At 40.8% G+C, this 17526-nt stretch overlaps 1 protein-coding gene across 3 annotated transcripts in view; it reads left to right on the top strand.

Annotated features, from left to right (window-relative positions):
* CTNNBIP1 (catenin beta interacting protein 1) overlaps positions 1-17526 on the top strand; it is a 46440-nt gene that overhangs the window by 8509 nt on the left and 20405 nt on the right. Inside the window, exons 4-5 of one of the 3 annotated variants that reach the window (XR_014230044.1) lie at positions 6632-6873; positions 8295-8912. Coding sequence is in view for 1 of the 3 variants with exons in the window: in XM_082329001.1 (XP_082185127.1) it covers positions 6632-6690 (59 nt within the window). In the remaining 2 variants the exon portion in view is untranslated. Of the gene's footprint in view, positions 1-6631; positions 8913-17526 lie in introns of those variants that run through there. The other 2 variants (XR_014230043.1, XM_082329001.1) reach the window with 2 other exon arrangements.

Below are 17526 nucleotides of genomic sequence, written 5' to 3'. Positions count from 1 at the left end.
AAGTTATATGCACAGAAGTATCTCCTGCATAAAAAAACATATTTCCTATTTCCCAGTTACTTACATTTCTAAATGGTAGGCTAGCACTTGGCTTTCTTAAGTCGCTGCTCTGGCAAATCTGTAAATGGAAGCTGTGCAGCTAGTAAGCATGATATGTGAATTATACTAAGACCTTGGTGATTACAGCTCTTGTTCCTATAGCAACAGAAGTGTCGTGCTGGTTCTTGAAGAAAGCTGGTCCCTTGGGGAGGGCAAAGCTGAGATGCGAACACGTGCCTTGGCTTGGTTAGACACATTCTCTGGATGGTAGGGCATTAAAAATGAACCCACGCTGCTTGTGGAGTTGGGAGGGGGACCACGCTCATGAAGTATCAGATGGTGGTGGTGAAGTGGAGATAGAGCTCTTTTCAGTGTAGTTTTATTCTTTTCTTTGGAATACAATGCTTGTTTTAATGTGCTCCTCCTCCCAGCAGTGCATGTTGTATTTTTAGAGTGCCAGACTAGGATACTGATGCTGGGAATTTCAGAGAAAAGTTAATGTTTAGAAGAGAGTTGCTGGAAGGTGATTGAAGAAATGTGTGCATACAAAGGTCTTGAGGGAAGTAAAGATTTTTTTTTTTTTTTTTTTTTTTAATTTGGCAGCCTTCAGAAATTCATGACAGGCTTAACCTTCTGATCTCTAAAGGCTTTTTGGGTTTAATTAATTTTGCAGATGACTACAAACAAATTGGGTGTATGTATCTATTCATCATTCAAAGAACACTTGGAAATAGCAGCTGTTAGATGTGTCAGCATCTTCCTTTGTGTTAAGGTAGTGTGGTTTTAATGCAGCTTGTACCTTACTGGCTTGATATCACTGTAGCTGAGTACTTGCTGTGGAAAGCGTTAGTTTCAGTCATCTTGGTGAAATTTTCTGAAACTTAGGTGAACTGATCAGCAGTTGCATGTGCTGAGCTCAGTGGCTATCTACAGTCTTTACTGCTGTGCGGTAAAGTCATTTGACCTTCAGATCATCTTGGCTTGCTAAGACTGAAGTCCCAGTGGTGTAAAAGAACTACTAAATTCAGCAAACCACACAACTGCAATTAGAACATAATTGCAGCAGGATTTTTTTGAAAATTGGTGGGGTAAGACTGTCACTATTGCTTTTTAAGATAGGGCATAGGCCTACTGGTTAATTAGTGGTAATTTCTAGGAAGAATGAAGGTGGGAAAGTGTAAGGCAGAAGAAGTGGGAGAAGTATTTGCATGTCTGAAAGTTTCTGGCAATTAATGCTTTGCTCATGAAAGAAGATGAGGAATATTTTGTTGGGTATATGTAAGTCTCTATTTCAGTGTAGAACTGCGTGCCCAGAAAAGGGACAGCTGTGGAGAGAGAAGCTGTATGTATAGAATGTTGAAGGTCAGGTATAAGTGTGCCTTTTTCATTGTTCTATACATTAATTACTGGAAGTGCAAAGCTCAGTGAAGGATGTGCTAAAAGCAAGCATGGTTCACCGTCCTATTGTCTTAGTTGCAGGCTTTTGGCAATGTGCAGCTTAACTTTATAACCTGTGCTCTGCTTTTGAAATTGTTTTTCTACTTGATTAGAAAGAAAACATCCGTTGTGGGAGCCAAGTGGCACTGCAGCAGAAGCTCTATTCACTGTACTTTAATCCCTGCTTTCCTTTGACCACATAGAAACCCCTGCTTTATTCTCTGGAAATGTTTGTATTTGTACATGAGCACGGGCGGCTGTAGAATCGCTTAATGAGCAGACTTGTTAGATTGGTTTAATTTAGCTCTGGATAGTTTGGTTGTAGGACTGGACTTGAATGAAACCTGCTTTTGTGCTGAGAAATGTGGATATGGATGACCTTTTTCTGGACAAATGTCGCCCATTTTTTTTCTGCTATAGGACATCTTCTGAAATAATCATGCTCCATAAGTGGCTTTTGGAAGGTTGAAAGCGCTGATGAGAGTATCTTTCACTTGCATACGGCGCTCTTACCCCTACTCGAGTTCAGCAGAGAAGTTTTCCATTCTGTTTTCAGATCATTGAAATGCTCAGCTAAAACCAGTAGGACTTACTGCCCTTCAAGAGGTTGTGGCGTTGTTATAACTAACTACTCGGCTTACGGACGTGAAGGTATCTTCCCTTTTTGCAAGTCCCCTGGACAAACCGATTCCAGATCTGGGAAATACTCTTGCCTCTTATGTCCCAGTCAAGAGTCACAGTGCTCGTGAAGAATGGAGAAGTGCTGAATAACGAACTGTCTCTTTTGCTAGTGAATGTAAAATAAGGCCACGAGGTGCAGTGCCCAGAGGGCAGCGATACGTGTGTTGAAAGTGACTGGGCTGACGTTGCCTGGGAACCATCGGTTTGGGTGTGAAGTAGATGGTCCTGTAGCATCAGATTTGATACCCTGCAAGAACTTTCTGTGTGGCTGCTGCTGTTTGGACAAAGGATGTCTTCCTCTTTTTAATAACGTAGCAGCTCACTAAGGATAAAATGGGATCTTTAATGTGGGAATAAAAGAAATCAGCATAGGCTTGAGTCTTTACTGCAAGGTGTTGTTCTGTTGGGTGTTGTGCCCTTGGGTTTTTACCCACCCACTGACTTGTCTACCTGGAAGGTATTATTATCTTTTATTTGATAGATCAAATTGTCTTTTTAAAGGCAATTGCCTGAGGCTCTTGCAGATGCTGTGTTGCATGTAATTCCCGCAAATGAAAACATTGGCGGTTCTACTAAATAACAAAAGGAACTGAGGAGGGAACAGGAAATAAAACTGTTCAGAATTGTGTATAAAATCCATTCTTTACTAATCTTGTTTAAAACTGTACCATGAGACATAGAAATATATCACTTCTAATCTTTATCTTTTTTTTTTTTCTTCCTTTCTAAAATGAATAGCTAAACCCCTTTTGCCACCTCTGGTCTTCTCTGCTATCCTGTTCGTTCCTGTATATTGTTTTGCTGATTGCTGGTGTTTTGGCAGAACTTTCTACCTTTGTATTGCCATCAGATTTCATTGGTATATAACGACTTTTCTGTTCCAGGATCGTTTATTAAAGCATTAAGTAAAATTGGTGCAAAGGCCAGCCATTGAGAAAGTGCAGTCGTAATCTCCTTTTTAGCCCAATTATTTTGGGGCTTTCAAAATTATCCTTTCAAACACAATTCATAATCTTCCCCTACCGAACTGTTTACCCACCTTGGTTCTTGTACTGATTGCCCATCTTAATTTAAAAAGTACCATATGGGAAGCTATGTATTGCAAAGTGCTAAAGAACATCAGAGAAGGGACATGCTTTTTGATGATGTTATGACAAAAAAAAACCCACATATGCACTTCGTTCACGAATTCAGGTAACTTTAAAACTGTAGTTATCGTAATTACATTGGTGGTAAAACAAGGGTACTGTGCATTGACCGTGCAGTTAGCTTTGGCTGTGAAACACCGAAACCTTGAATTCTAGACCCATTCTCCATCCACTGTTCCACTTCTTCCTTTAGGATGCACGTAATAATAATTCAGTAACACTGTAGGTATTCAGGCACTTTCCACACTTTTACACTGCATTCTTTATTGTACTCTTGCTTTTTCCTCCAAAGAGAGCACTGTTTTAAAATTTGGCTTTTCCTGTTTTCCTGTTGTATTGATAAGCTGTATTTCTTGTGCTCCCTTCTCTCTTCCTATTCCAAGTCCAGGCAAATGGCGAGTTATCAGAAGTTCATATTGACAGGGACACTGGTATTGAAGCTGTGCTGGGTGGGCCTAGAAAATTAGGACAGGAGCTAGCTGAGTGTGACCCTGCTCTTCAGCGACAGCTATTTTGATTGTGAAAGCCAAAATGAACTGCAGAATTCCCAGCGTCCTTTGTGCCGAAAGCTATTTCTGCTCATCATGTGGTGTAAACGGCTGCGGGCTCGGCACAGGAGGCTCTGCATGGGAACAGGAGGCTCTGCATGGGAACAGTGCTGAAAGCTGGAATTGTTCGGGACAGGCAGGAATATCGACCCGTGCGCTTATGGGGTTGGGTGATTCCCTGGAATGAAATTTCCTTTTCTGCGGGAAACTTGTAAGGTTGCTTGTAAGAATTGTTGTCACATTTAGACTGTAGAAAGGGGAGACCCCAGGAAAACAAGCAACATCTGTTAAGTAATCCAGCTCATCTCTTGTGCTGATGTGACGTCATCTGTGACTCGGCGGTTGCTAGGCTGCGCCAGCGGCTCGGGCCGTGCATAGCAAAGCCTCCTCGGCTCTAAAGGGGGGCGCGTGTAAAATACAGCGGCATAGGTTGTGCTTTATGTGCACTTGCTTAAGGCTTCTAAGTGTCATTACTCCCTCCTCTTTTTAGCATAGAAATGTTTTTGAGAATCCTTGCAAATAAAATCCTTCTTTTTGCAGAGGCTAGTAGTTCTTATCCATTAAAAAAAAAAAAAAAAATCAACGTGGCAGCTTGTTAATTCAGGGCTGGATCCTACTGCTATATATCATTTATGTTTTGATCCAGGAAAAAACAAGTTTGTGGAGGAGATGAAAAGGGAGATGACTGCAGGGCTTCTGAGTGTTGGCAAGAGGGTGTATCAGAGCAGTTTTTGATGTAGTTCTATAAGATAGGGGTCCTACATATGAAAAACAAACTACTGCTTGGTCCTTAATATTTCCTCCTTTGAGTACGTATAACAAATAAATTGTGAAGTGTATAAAAATAAATGTAGTTGCATTTCATAAGCATTGATTTAGTTTTTAAGGATATTGGCAAGGGGAATTTACAACTTTCTGCCCTGTTTTTTGGCCACTTTTCCTTCTATATTGCAACTAAAGAGCAAATTAGATAACTGAGAAGTGGAATTCATGTAACTATAACAGATGAGGAATTTTTATTAGTCTTCTTTCTCTTACTTTGTATGCAGGTGTATAGGCAGGAGTTGCTTGGGGCACAAAGCTGAAATCTGCTTCTTGATATGCTTCAAGTAAAAGACTGGAGAATTTTTACATGCTGATGCTGCATCCAAGTTGAATTTGAACTTTCCAAACCCCAGTAAGAGAATTCTGTAGAGCTGTGCAGTACCTGAATGGGACAGGCAGTTGGTGTTGCTTTTGGCATTTCCTGCTTTGTTGTCTAATCCTTTAACAGAAGCTTTGAAGAAAAACTTATGAAGCAAAATTATCCCAAGCAGACCGAATTAATTAACAAAGGCCAAAATGGTCATTGTGAGTCATCTGTTGCACTTAAACACTTACGATCGTGTGAATGGAGGAAATAATTTTTAGAAATTATATAGACAGTGACTGGAGGATTCATCGTATTTTCTAATCAGTTAGATAAATGCTGTTAGAGGATCTACAGATGAAAGAAAGCATTTACTTTTATCTGACTTTCTTGGGGATCAAATTTTTACCAGAAATTAAAAATATTGCACTCAGCCCTTCAGGGTTGTTTTCCAGTTCTTGTCTAGACTAGAGATATTGATTTAAACCACTGCTTTGACACTACTGTATGATGTATTTTTATTTCCATATTGTCCTGAAGACATTTCTCTTTTAAGTGCCTGTTAAGCCACGCTCTACAGTTAGGAAGTCCAGAGAGCGGATTTTTTTTCTGAAGATCTCAAAGTATATTTTTGAAGAATGAGAGCTTAGCATGGAATGTTCTTTACAAGCCTTTACCAGATAGGATTTTCAAGCCATTCAGGCCTTTCTACTATAAATGCCCACTTAAAAGACCATACAAGTTTGCAAAGACTTGGAGATGGTTATAGGATGGTAATAACATCTCTCTGTGCTTAGGGGACATGAGTTTGGATGGTAATTATACACAGTTTATAGCCTCAATTGGAAAAAAAAATCCAATAACTGAGAAAGTCTGCACACTGAATTCTTCTGGAAAAAGATTTCTTCAGGCTAGGCATAAAAGCATTACTTAGCAAAGCTGTATCTGTTCCCTGGGCAAATGGAAGCCTTTAGTTTGAAAGAAAATGCTGCACTTCCGTTAGAGAATGGAACGTTTTCAAGACATGTTAGTTTATAAAGGGTGTTTAAGTGATTTTCGGGGGGGGGGGGGGAAGCAAAAACCTTTCAGCTGGCCTATTAAAACAATTTTTATTCTTAAAAGCAGAGAGTAATGAATATCTAGATGTAGAGATAAAGTAAAGAATATCTAAATATCACTTTAAAAGGACAGCGTGATGCATAGGGATGTACAAGTTTTATTGAACAGTATAGAGTTCCTTGTACTTCAGAGCAGCTCAGTCTCTTATGCAGTGCCAGAGTTTACAGGGGGGAAAAAAAACAAAAAATATTATCTCTACATGCCTGTGGTGACACTCCTATGAATTTTTTTTAAGTCTTGCTTATTATAAATATGGAAAGCAAGGAATTCTTGGTTTTCTTTAAAAACAAACTGATTTCCTTAGGCTTGCAAATGAACATTTTAGATCTACTGTTGAAATGTTTAGACCACTTCAGGTTCCAGTCCCAGAAAAATAAGAAAATACAGCTTTCTCTTCTTTCTGTCCTCTTTTTTCCTTTCCTGTTGATTTTATGGATGTATGGAATGACAGTTTGCGTACTGCATCTATCCAGTGTTCTTTAAAGGAAGTAATTATGGCACATGTTTTCCTGTATCCATTGTTATTACAGGTGCTGAGGATGTTGTGATGGCATTTTCCAGATCAGAGACAGAAGACAGAAGACAGTAACTACAGGATACCTGAACAACACAGAACTGGAGAGGACAGTGAGATTCCTGAAGACAGAGGAGGATGGCTGAGCATTAATAAGTTCCTTTGCCCACCCTAATTGTTCCTTGGTATTCCTTCTCCTTTGTAATTTTGTTTCCCTGTACCCAACCCTCAGAATGCATCTCACAGCCATCTATTCCTGTAAGTTTTTGCTACTCAGCTGGGCTGTGTTAATTAAGGACAAACCTAACGGTGTATTTTTGATTGGCTCAAAGGGACAGGCTGTGATTGGCTAAAGGAAGACAATTTGTCAAACTTGACCAATGAAAACCTTTTCTCTCACACTTTATTTTATATTTTAAAGTCTCTTGACATCCTACTTCTAAAGAAGCTTTTCATGCTGTGGTGCTTATTTAGGTCAAACTTGTGAATTTGAAGAGGGTTTGATTTGGCTGCATAGAACTGGAAGCAACTTGTGATTGGCTGACAATGCAAATGCTTTCTCTTCAGTTGGCTTGCAGGTATTTTGCTGACTTCCACGTTTTCATTGCAGAAAGCTGATGTTTTGGTGCATTGGTTATTTCTTTATACTTACTGACTCGGGGGAAAAAGACAAATGTGCTTTGGAATATTTATTACATCTACACACATATAAATGCTTGCTTTTTTGGGTTTGTTTTGGTTTTTTGATTGGCTTTGAAGTCATGTTTTTGATTTCCTATTGGCTGCAGTGTTTCTGATGCAATCAGTTTTTCCATACTCATCTGCTCTGTGGCCTCAAGCTCTTTTGGGAGCATGTGTGGAAAGCGTATTTAGTTCAATAAGTCTACCTGTTTAAGCTGGAACATGGAGATCACCAGCCGTTCTGTGCTACTCTGTGGGCTGTACTATGAACTCCTGGTAGACCTGGCTGTTCAGGTGGCTTCTCTCTTTGCTTCTGACAGAGGAGCTGTAGATATTTTGCAGGAATTGCAAGAATGAGATCTATGGCTGTGACATGAATTTGCCAAATTTGTATAGAGAATATGTGAACTTGTTTAAAATACTACATATAGTTCCACTTTAACCCTTTAATTGCTGCACAAGACTATCTCTCGCGTAAGGAAAAATTAATGATCTTTAACTTAAATCCAACTTGCACTGGGCTTTAATAAACTAAGTTTCTAGTCACTTGAAAAATTTTATGTGGTTTGGCTCCTTGCAACTGTTCAGTGATATGGAAATTATCTGGATCCTAAGATAATACCATTTTCTTTAGGCACTGTTCCAAGAGGCTGTCTAATAGCGAGTGTACAGGTGACATTCTCGGGTTTACTCTCTTAGTAGTTGCAGGGCCTTAAAGCGCGCACACGTACGCGCATTTACAAACTGAAGAACCTGCAGTGAAATTCCTGAAGTGCACTGACTGTTCTGGAATCTGCACATAAAATTTCTAGCACTGCTGCCTAAAACCTAGCACTTCATTTTCTCTCATATGTGCAGGTCATTTTTACAATACTTGTAGATTTTCCTGTGGGTTGCACTGACTTTAAGATGTTTCAAAATCTATTAAAGCAGAACTCCATTCACCTGCTCCTGGTTCCTTTCATATGGTTGCTAATTATTTGAAATAACAATTCCAGAATCTGACTGGGACAACATGACCATTTTCATGGCAAGAAACTATGATGACAGGATGCTGTTATGGTCTCAAAATGGGGAAAAACCTTGAGAGAAACCATGGAATGTATGCAAAAGGAAGAGCGGACTTGTGAGCACAAGGAGGGAAATTATCTTGAGCAAATAAATACTGTGCAATGAGAACAACTGCGCATGTATTTATGAAAAAGATCCTTTTGATTCAGTTGCAGCATTGTAAAGTTCAATGTGAAAGTAAATCTTTTACCCCTGTTTGTCGGGGCCAGATAAGAGATTTATTAAAATAAACCAGGAATGAGCCCAAAAGATTCTTTAAATTTTGACCTGGTTGCCTAAGAGGCATTTTAATTTTAACTTTGGTGGAAGGGGGGGCAGCCCTTAAAGGGTTAATTTAAGGGGATACCGTGTGTTTCTGGCTGCTGACTGGAATGAATGGGCTGGATTGTGGTGGCCTGTCATTGTCAAGCTAACGTGCATCCTCCATGTGTACCTATGGCATTTCTGAGCTGTTAAATCTTTTCAAGGAGAAAAGTGAAGTGTTTATGTCGTTTAATCTTTTCACTAAAAATGTAACTGTTGGGGGGGGAAATACAGTTTTTAATAGCTACTCTTGTTTCTTATTGATTTATTATGCTGTTAAACCGCCAAATGGAAAATACTTGCTTCACCTTTGTGGAAGACTTCCATGTAGACTCCAAACTTGGAGTCTTGAGTAATCTGTTGAGAAGGATTGAGAAAAGGCAATGTGTTGTATAACAACATGATTTGGGATTCAGAAACTGGAGGAGACGTAGTCTCTTGAGAGTATTTGTGCTTGCTTTGTTACCTGTGTGCTCTCTCCCTCCCCACTGGTGATTTCTTAACTTTAAACCAGGGCTGGAAGATTTATAGTAAAAAACCCATATATAAATCAGGGAAAAAGCAGTGGAAAAGAGGGCTTTCCAATATTCCCCTTGCATTATATTTCTAAGTATTTATCTTCTTGCTATGAAAACTAAATTCCTATTACCACTGTGGAGCCTGGATTAATTAGGAGGTAGAGAACCCTGCACAGAGTACATCAGCATGGTTGACTTGTTTATTGGACATACATATTTCTCTAGCTTTACCTTTGTGCTTTTGTCTTCTCAAGCAAACCACTATTAATAAAACTAAGAAATCCAATATTTTAGAGGTCAGAGGTGAGTATAGATCTAAATTGAAATACATTTGTAAACAGAAAAAGCTGTATAGTTCAACTACCAACCAAATAGTGCTTAAGGCATTCAGTAAGGGAGCGTAAAAGCTTTAGAGGCATCTTCCAAAAAAAGCACACGTCCTTTGGGTGGTCTTTTTGGGAGACATGTTCCTTTAGGTATTCAAACTGTGCTGTTGTACTTCCCTTAGCAAGCTTATCATCTGCCTCTCCTAACACACTGTGTTTTCCAGAGCTCAAGGAAAAGATTTAGAGCTGAATCAGATATTCCTCTCATCTCTCTCCAGATGGGTAGCGATTGCTGTAATTGTCAGTAGGTCATTGTGTCTGCGAGCATTGCCCATTGTAAATGAAAATGAGACTGCACCATTCACATAGGCCTTTAGATTGATCCTCCCAGGTCCTACAATAAACCCTGGAGTAACAGAACATGTGAGCTGGTGGCACAGCAACACTTTGGAAGGAGCTATTGCCTGAAAGAAGCAGAACCACTAATAAAATAAAATAAGCTCTTCAGATTTTTTTGTTCCTATTCCTATCTAAGGTAAGTGGTTACTATAAGTTGTCTCCTTCTCTTGGCTGTTCAGTGTCCTGTGTGAAAGTTTCTAATGCTTTACTATGAAATCTGTTTCAGTTTTCCATAAGGTCTATGTTTCTAATTCACCAGAAGCCTAGACAGTTCTGGTGAAGGCTAAAGATTAAATGGCCCATGAAATTCAAAGACCCCTGTCACCTAGAGAAGAGATCATCCTAAGTAAGACTTCAGGGTCATATGTGGGATAAATTTCTATAGCTATTGAGAATCTGTTACAAGAATAGAGCAGTGCCACATCTAAAGTTATCAGTGTTCTGTAATGCAAGAGGGAAAAAAAAGGCCAAAAGTTGAAAGCTTTGAATCAAATATATAGAACGTGTGTTAGAAATTATTTTATGGAAGACATACTGAGTTGCCTGGGCAATGAGGGGAATGTATGGATTTGGATTACTTTAAGATCAGTCCATCAGCTTTCTTCTTGGTCTCTTGCCTCCTAAAGGACTGTGTGGCAGAGCTGACAGCAAAACAGGCTGCGGGGCACTGGGAGCAGCAGAAACCAACAGTGCAGTGAGAACAAGTTCTGGAGGTTTAAGAAATCTCCAGTTGTATTCAGTCTCTACAAGAGGAGGAGTCCTTAGTGAGTAAGCATCTCTTCCTCACTCTTATTCATCAGTAGCAAAGCGTTCCAAAGCTTAGTTGTTAAAAAAGAGCTTTTAAGAAGCTTTGTTAAAACTGCAGAATTGTTGTTTTAGGTGTAAGAGTAACAGGAGCACTAAAGTGTTGCACAGTTGCTGCCTTGGTGGGATATTTGCTGAACGTAGTTGATTTTTAAATCAACCGACAGCAATATGGTATCCATCTACCCTCGGCATCAACCTATTCAACACTAATGAAACTGGACTTACTTGTGTGTTGTATGCGGGGCAAATCCTTCCCCGTTCACAGCATCAACAGGAAATAAAATTTATTTTTTCATTTCTTTTAGGTGAAATGTTTTCATTTGTTTTATTTCACCTTCTGCCACAGAGTAGTGCTAAGGATCCTGTCAGTTAGGCCTGGATGAATTATTTCAGTAAACCTAGGCAATATGAATGGCCTCGCACAAAACTAGCTTTTAAAGGTGTTAAAATGTGTCTAATTTTGGTAACTGTGAGCCAAGTATAGTGCTGATGGGTGTTTGCTGGACCGACTTCTTTTCTTGCAGCCTGAGGTGTAGCACGATCAGTTTGCTAGTGCTTGCATCCTGCAAATTTTGTACCCCGGTGTATCTGTGGCTTCTTCGGAGCCACAGTAAATAGGTCACTGGATTGCTGTGGTGGTTCTTCCAGATCTGCCTTAGACCTGCTGCGTAAATACAGCAAGTCTATAGAGACACTTTGCGCTACCGTTTCCCTTAAACCTCCTCCTTACTGACGCTTTTCACAGTTTTACAAATATAAAAGTGCTGTATAACAAGGAGGAGCATTGTTATTACTTACCAAGGTAAGAGAGGAGCTTGGATCTATTCCCTGTCATACTGTAGTAGGTTCCCATACAAAGACAGAAAAGAAATCACCTACTGTCTTCTGAGGTCTGCTTTCATTTTCTTTGCAGCTGATTTGCCCTAAGCAGAATTCCTGCAAAGAACCTGACTGGTTTCCTTTGTAGCCTGAAGCACTTCAATTTTGGTGATTGTTTATTTTGGAAAAAAGAAAAAAATTTTTTTTTTGAAGCTTCATAACCTGGCCTGCTTACAAGCTGCCTCTTGTATCGGCATGAAATAGTTATCTGCATGGAGCTTTTTGCTGTCTTGACATTTTCCAGGTTAACTCCCCTTGCTACTAAATGCTAATCTGTGACCAGAGGCCTGTGAAACTTGGAAAATAAACTTTCAGCCTTTAACAATTACATTACTAACTCCAACCCAGATGTGGACTGATGCATCTATACTTTTGTTCAGTTTTTCACTTCAGATGATTGTTGCTGCCCTTTCCTGATGCAGTTACAAATACAGCAGTCCCTGCAGGGTCAGAAGAGATCCTGTCTGTACCCTCGATGGGAGCAGCTGGAGACACTTAATGCCTAGCAAGCACCCTCTCCCCATGTGTTGTGCCTGTCTTAGCTACACAGCACCTGGGCTCTCTGCCCCCCCCCCCCGAGGAAAAGGCCCCTTACCCACTCTGTGAGTAACACAGGTGGTTAATTTTTTTCAAAGGTTGTAAAATACTTCTGATTAACCTTGTTACTTTAAGTTGGTTGAGCTGAATCTGAAGGTTACATCTGCATTTGGAGTTGAGACTCTTACAATATTAGGGACCCAGTTAGCTAGACTTATGTTTGAATAGGTATTTAATAGTGTTCTTGGCTTAACTGTTAGGGTTTTAGCCCCAAGCAAAGAGTTAGTTCCCTGTAGTTTACTTGCACTGCACACCGCTTTTGTATAGCTAATTGCAAATTTTGGAAGACACAAATCATAATTAAGTTATTCAAGCATGCAGAGTTTGCCACATGTTGTCACATAAAACACATTCCCATTTTGCAGTGAGGTGAAAATAATTTTACTGCTTCTCAAGTATGGCCGTACTTCAGTACTCTCCTGATGCTTGCAATATTCAACTGATGGAAGAAACAAGGACGATTGCTCTGAAAACATCTTTCCCCAAATGAGGGGAATTTTGTGAGATGAGCATGGATAATATAAGTCCACATCAAGGGCTGATGTAGAGATATACCAGAGTAAGAATGTGGCTCCAAAACGGTGCTCTCTAGCTGTTCTACCTGTGAGGTTTTCGTTTTAAGCTGCCACAAGAGCTCAAAAGTTGCTTTTGTTTCCTGCCCTTAGTCTGTTCCTTCAGAGGAACTAAATGGATAATTGTGGTCCAGGACTGCAGAGCAGCTTGTGACTGGAACTGAAGCATGGCTTAATCATGTCTGGTTTGCAAACAGGAGCCCTGTGTTCAACTCCAGTAGCAAGGGAGTATGGCACTGGAACTAGTCATCTTTGTAGTGTAGGGTAAGACTACGGTGGTCTCACTGCTTTGTCACTGGTGGTTTTGGGGTTTGATTTGGGGTTTTTTTTAACTGTGAAGGGATGGAAAGTTTCCGTGATGTCGGAGGAATTCTGCTGCTTCAGAAGAGAGCAACTTTGGATGTTATTTATTATGTACATACGTTTGTCCTATCAAGTAGGAGAACGCATGAAGTTACTTGGTCATGGAATGGCTTCTGTTGCTGCTGACTATGCACTGTAATCCATTTTCAGCTTTACTCGTGACCTCCTAATCAGAGGGCATAGTGTAAATTGCATTGAACGTGACTGGAATGGACAGTGGTAGCCAAGCATTTTCCTTCCGTCTTTTGTCATGTATCTCAAGTGCCTGGAGCAGACAGACATTAACTATGTGTCGCCTGATCGATGTCTGCAGCTAATGCCCAAAGCGTGTGCCCGATGCCCGGTCACAGCTAGGCATGGAGTTTTCTCGTGCAAGTAGAACAGTTCATAACATAGCCTGTACTCTGTCGTTTATTTTTTAATGGCTAGATTCTGCTAAATCTCTGGTGTGTGTGAGGAGGAAGATAGGGGCAGGTCAGGAATGGATGAATTTCTGTAGGTGGAAGCATAAGAGGAGGATTCTGCCTCACTGCTGTATTCTCATAAGCTTCTTTGAGCCTGAAGAAAGATGATAATTAAACTAGACAGAATCTTAAGCTTTTGACTTGCCTTGCCAGCAGCACCAGACTTCACAGCCTCCCTCTAAAAGGAACTGCGGCATACTGGTTCTGTAGCATGCTTAGCTGCTTGTAACATATGGGCGTACAGTAGAGCCTTTTGTTTTAGTCTGGCCTTGACCTTGAGGTCACAGTCTTCTGAAACTAAATGGGACATTTGGACTTATCCTGGCTAGTGTAGCTACATGATCATTTTTACTTGATTTTTTTTTTTCTCCTCAGTCTAGAAGTAGCAAAGCCTAGATGTCGGAGGATTGGAGCAGTGCAGGGAATTAAATGAAATGTTTTCACTTCCAGTGCCATTATCAAAAGGAGAAGGCAAGACTTCAAATAACTGAGAGGTGTTTAGATAAACTACATACTGGTAACAAACAGGAAAGGCTTTCTAAGGGTTCTGCGGACACCAAAACCAGCAGAGCTCAGATATGTACCTGCTCTAGTAAATAGTAGACTAGCATGGTAACACTGCTATGTATGCGAAGATTCACAGCTCATATCCTTCTACAGAGAACATCCTTTCCTCTCTCCTTAGAGGTTTAAATAGAGAATTTGTCAGAAAAAGCTCTGTGACTTCAGTACTGGTGAGATGGATCACAGAGAATGAGGTCTTTGACTTAGTAAAATCCGAGACCTGGTAGTGCTTACAGCTTAAAGTCAACACCTTGAATTCAGCTCAGACAGAAGGAACATGAAATTCAACTGTGTCAGGTTGCAGTAGAGCAAAGCCACAAAAATACCTCTGAAACACAAGTACTATTAGATATCACTCAGGGGTCAGAAGCAACATTCAATCTGCAGGATTGAGTAGTGACTTAGCTGAGCTTCAGCCACAATTAAATTGGTTCTGTAATTCTAAAATGATGCATACTGACATCTTTGCAGGAGAGGCCACGCTGCTTTGGCGACCTGACGGACAGTGTTCTGCCACCTGGGTAGAAAAAAGAGGTCATGTGTGTTGATTCTTCAGTCTCCTATCTTGACAGAGTGCAGAGAGTTGGTTCCTGTCTGGACCTGAATAAATCTTTATGAAGGTTGTTAGCACCGATCTTGCTTAGAGCTACTAAAAAGAGAGGGGGAGCAGTAAGGGGGAGAAGAGAGACATTAAAGGGGAAAACCCAGTAGGTTATAAATGCATTTTCCTCTGTGCTGGAGGTTAAATAATATTTTATGCATGTGACAGAGATACTGTGATTAAGGAGCTGTCAGGCAGAATGAGAGCTGGGCAGCAAAGGGAGCAGCAATGCTTGAGGGAAAAGGGTATGAAGATGTTCTAATGCTGAACTCTCTTGTGCATATCTAGTGTATGATGTGTGGCTTTGTGTGCCTTTCACTGAAAAAATGGCTGTTCTACAGATACTTAGGGTTTTTTCCCCTTCATTGCCCAAGTATCTTTTCTGTCTGAGATGTCTCACTGGTTACTAGTGACATTACTTTAGAAAATGGTCAAAAACTAATCTGCGCTGCTACTTCAGGGTCTAGGATTAGGACTGTAGAACGGCATATGATAATCTTGTACATAAATCATGGCTTTAACAAATGGAAGAGATGGCACATTGTTCCATTTATCCTGTTTACTCTTGCAGAAAGACTAGTTCCTGTGCATCTTGCTCAGTTTGAGGAGGACTCGGTCATTACAGAGCCTCTGGAATTTTAGCTGTCATCATACACCTCCTGTTCACGTTGGCGAAAACCGGGCACTCGGATTCATTTTTAGATCAGGTCAATAAATACTTGACCTATCCTGAGTTGTATTTTAATGTAATGTTACACAGACACCAGTCATTCCCAGAGGCTTTTCCTCGCACTGCACGAAGCTGCCTGTGTAAGCTGAGCCTCAGACAGGATGATATGCCTGTCTTATCTCATAAGCTTTTTACTTACACTCAATGGACAACGTATCATTGAAGCAGGAGTAAACATGGAGAAACGTGTGCTGCTAGAATGCAGTGCAAAGTGCTGTACTTCGGTCATTTCACACAACATGGGGTTTGCAGCTGCCCCCCGCTGCTTCCTTTGCAGAAAACAGTGTGCCATTCCGCTTACTCACCTGGTCCACTTTGGATGGACACAGAAGAATAGTGGATAGACCAGAAGGAGAAAAGGTAAGAAGTCTTACATCAGAGGGTCATGGTCCATACTGAAAACGAGAGAAAACCTGAAATGTTAAAAGGTACCGGTGGAATGGAAATTCGTGGCCGCTGAATGTTTGTCTAGGTAGTAGGATGGTCCTGGAGATCACATTGGGTCCAGCAGAAGCTGATCCCACGGAAGAAGTGGGCACATAACCTTTACAAAAGAACTCATGTTTTTTTTCTTCACTGAGCAGAGGGAAACGTGGAGTTAACAATCTAATGGATACATTAAAGCAGCGAATGTTGGGACGGGGTAATTATTCTAAATCACTCAGATTCACTTACATATATTAGGCTGGGTGGGGGTGGGGGGACATCCTTCCCTTTGTGCCGAGTACAAACCATGGCAATGTTGTTCGCTGGGTACACGAGCCTTCGCTCTGAGTGTGTATTTGTTTCCTGCTTTGTTAAGACAATATGGCTCTCTGCTGGCTCCTTTTTAAGTTTAATATGTTCATAACACCTATTCATCCTGTACCAAAGCCACTGAATTGAATTCTGCTGTTTTCCTACTGGTGGTAGGTCAGTGGCTGAGTCAGTGATAGAAACAAACCTCTGTTTATCTTCAGTATGTTCCCAGAACAGTATGCCACTTCTTCAACACAGCCTTCCCACCCCAGGACAGTTTGCTGTCAGCATTTAACCCCCTTTGTATTGCAGAGTAGCAATGGAAAGCGGCATCTAGCTTTAAAAACAGAAGACAGCCATGTCCTTGTAGGGAGACTGTCTGCCTTGGAGCTGCCCACGGGGAGGCAATCGGCCCCTGCTGTTGGCAAGGGGCTCTCACTCACTCGGCAGCATTAATCAGGGCTGACTGTTCCTCTTAATCCTCTGATCCCTTCCATACGGACCGGAACACAAGCATCACATTTGCGTGTTATGCTCTTCTTCACTGAAAATAGGGCCGGGTCCGTGGCTTGCAGCAGGCAGCGATTAGATGGGTGGGTGATCAAAACATGATTAGCAAATCTGCAATTAGAGTGGAGGCCAGGAGGGCAGTGGCTTACTGCAAGGGTCACAACTGCTATCTGTCAGAATAGAAAGAAATATGGGAAATGACAAAGGATTTAGCTGCACTCTTGTCTGATGAGACTGTAACTTAAATAGCCAGGGCACTGCTAGGAAGAAGCTAGGACTTTTTAAAGCACCAGAGATAGTTTATGTAGCTAAAACACAGAAATGGGGACGTCTGCATCAATTCTAAATTTTGTCCCAGACGCTTTTTGTGACCGCTGTAGAGGAACTTCATCATTTTCTTCAGCAGCTAGACAGTAAAGGTATTGACCATGCCTTGCAGAGGTTTGTGAAGCTTTTAATACATCAATGTGTGAAATGCTTTGAGACTATGTGGAAAATGTCTAGCAAAGCTGCAGACTGTTACTGCCAGCTGTGATGAATTTGAGCAGGCCCGGAGTGGAGAGGAGTTCATGTCAGATACTGCAGCAGAGGAAGAGCAGCAGTTTGCTTGAAGGCAATTGCAAGACAAACAATGGCATGCTTTTAGCTTATTTTTGTTGTCTTTAGAAAACCTATGTGATGTGGAAAATACGGCAACTAGAACTCTGTGTCAGAAGAACTGTTTAGTAAAAATCATCCCTTTTTTCCATATCTAAATAATAGTGTTCACATTAGCTTCAGAGACAGCA

The sequence above is a fragment of the Platalea leucorodia genome, assembly GCF_965183815.1.
Source record: "Platalea leucorodia genome assembly, chromosome: 17".
NCBI lineage: Eukaryota > Metazoa > Chordata > Aves > Pelecaniformes > Threskiornithidae > Platalea > Platalea leucorodia.
Note: the sequence above shows the minus strand (reverse complement) of the source record. Positions and strands in the feature narration are given on the sequence as shown.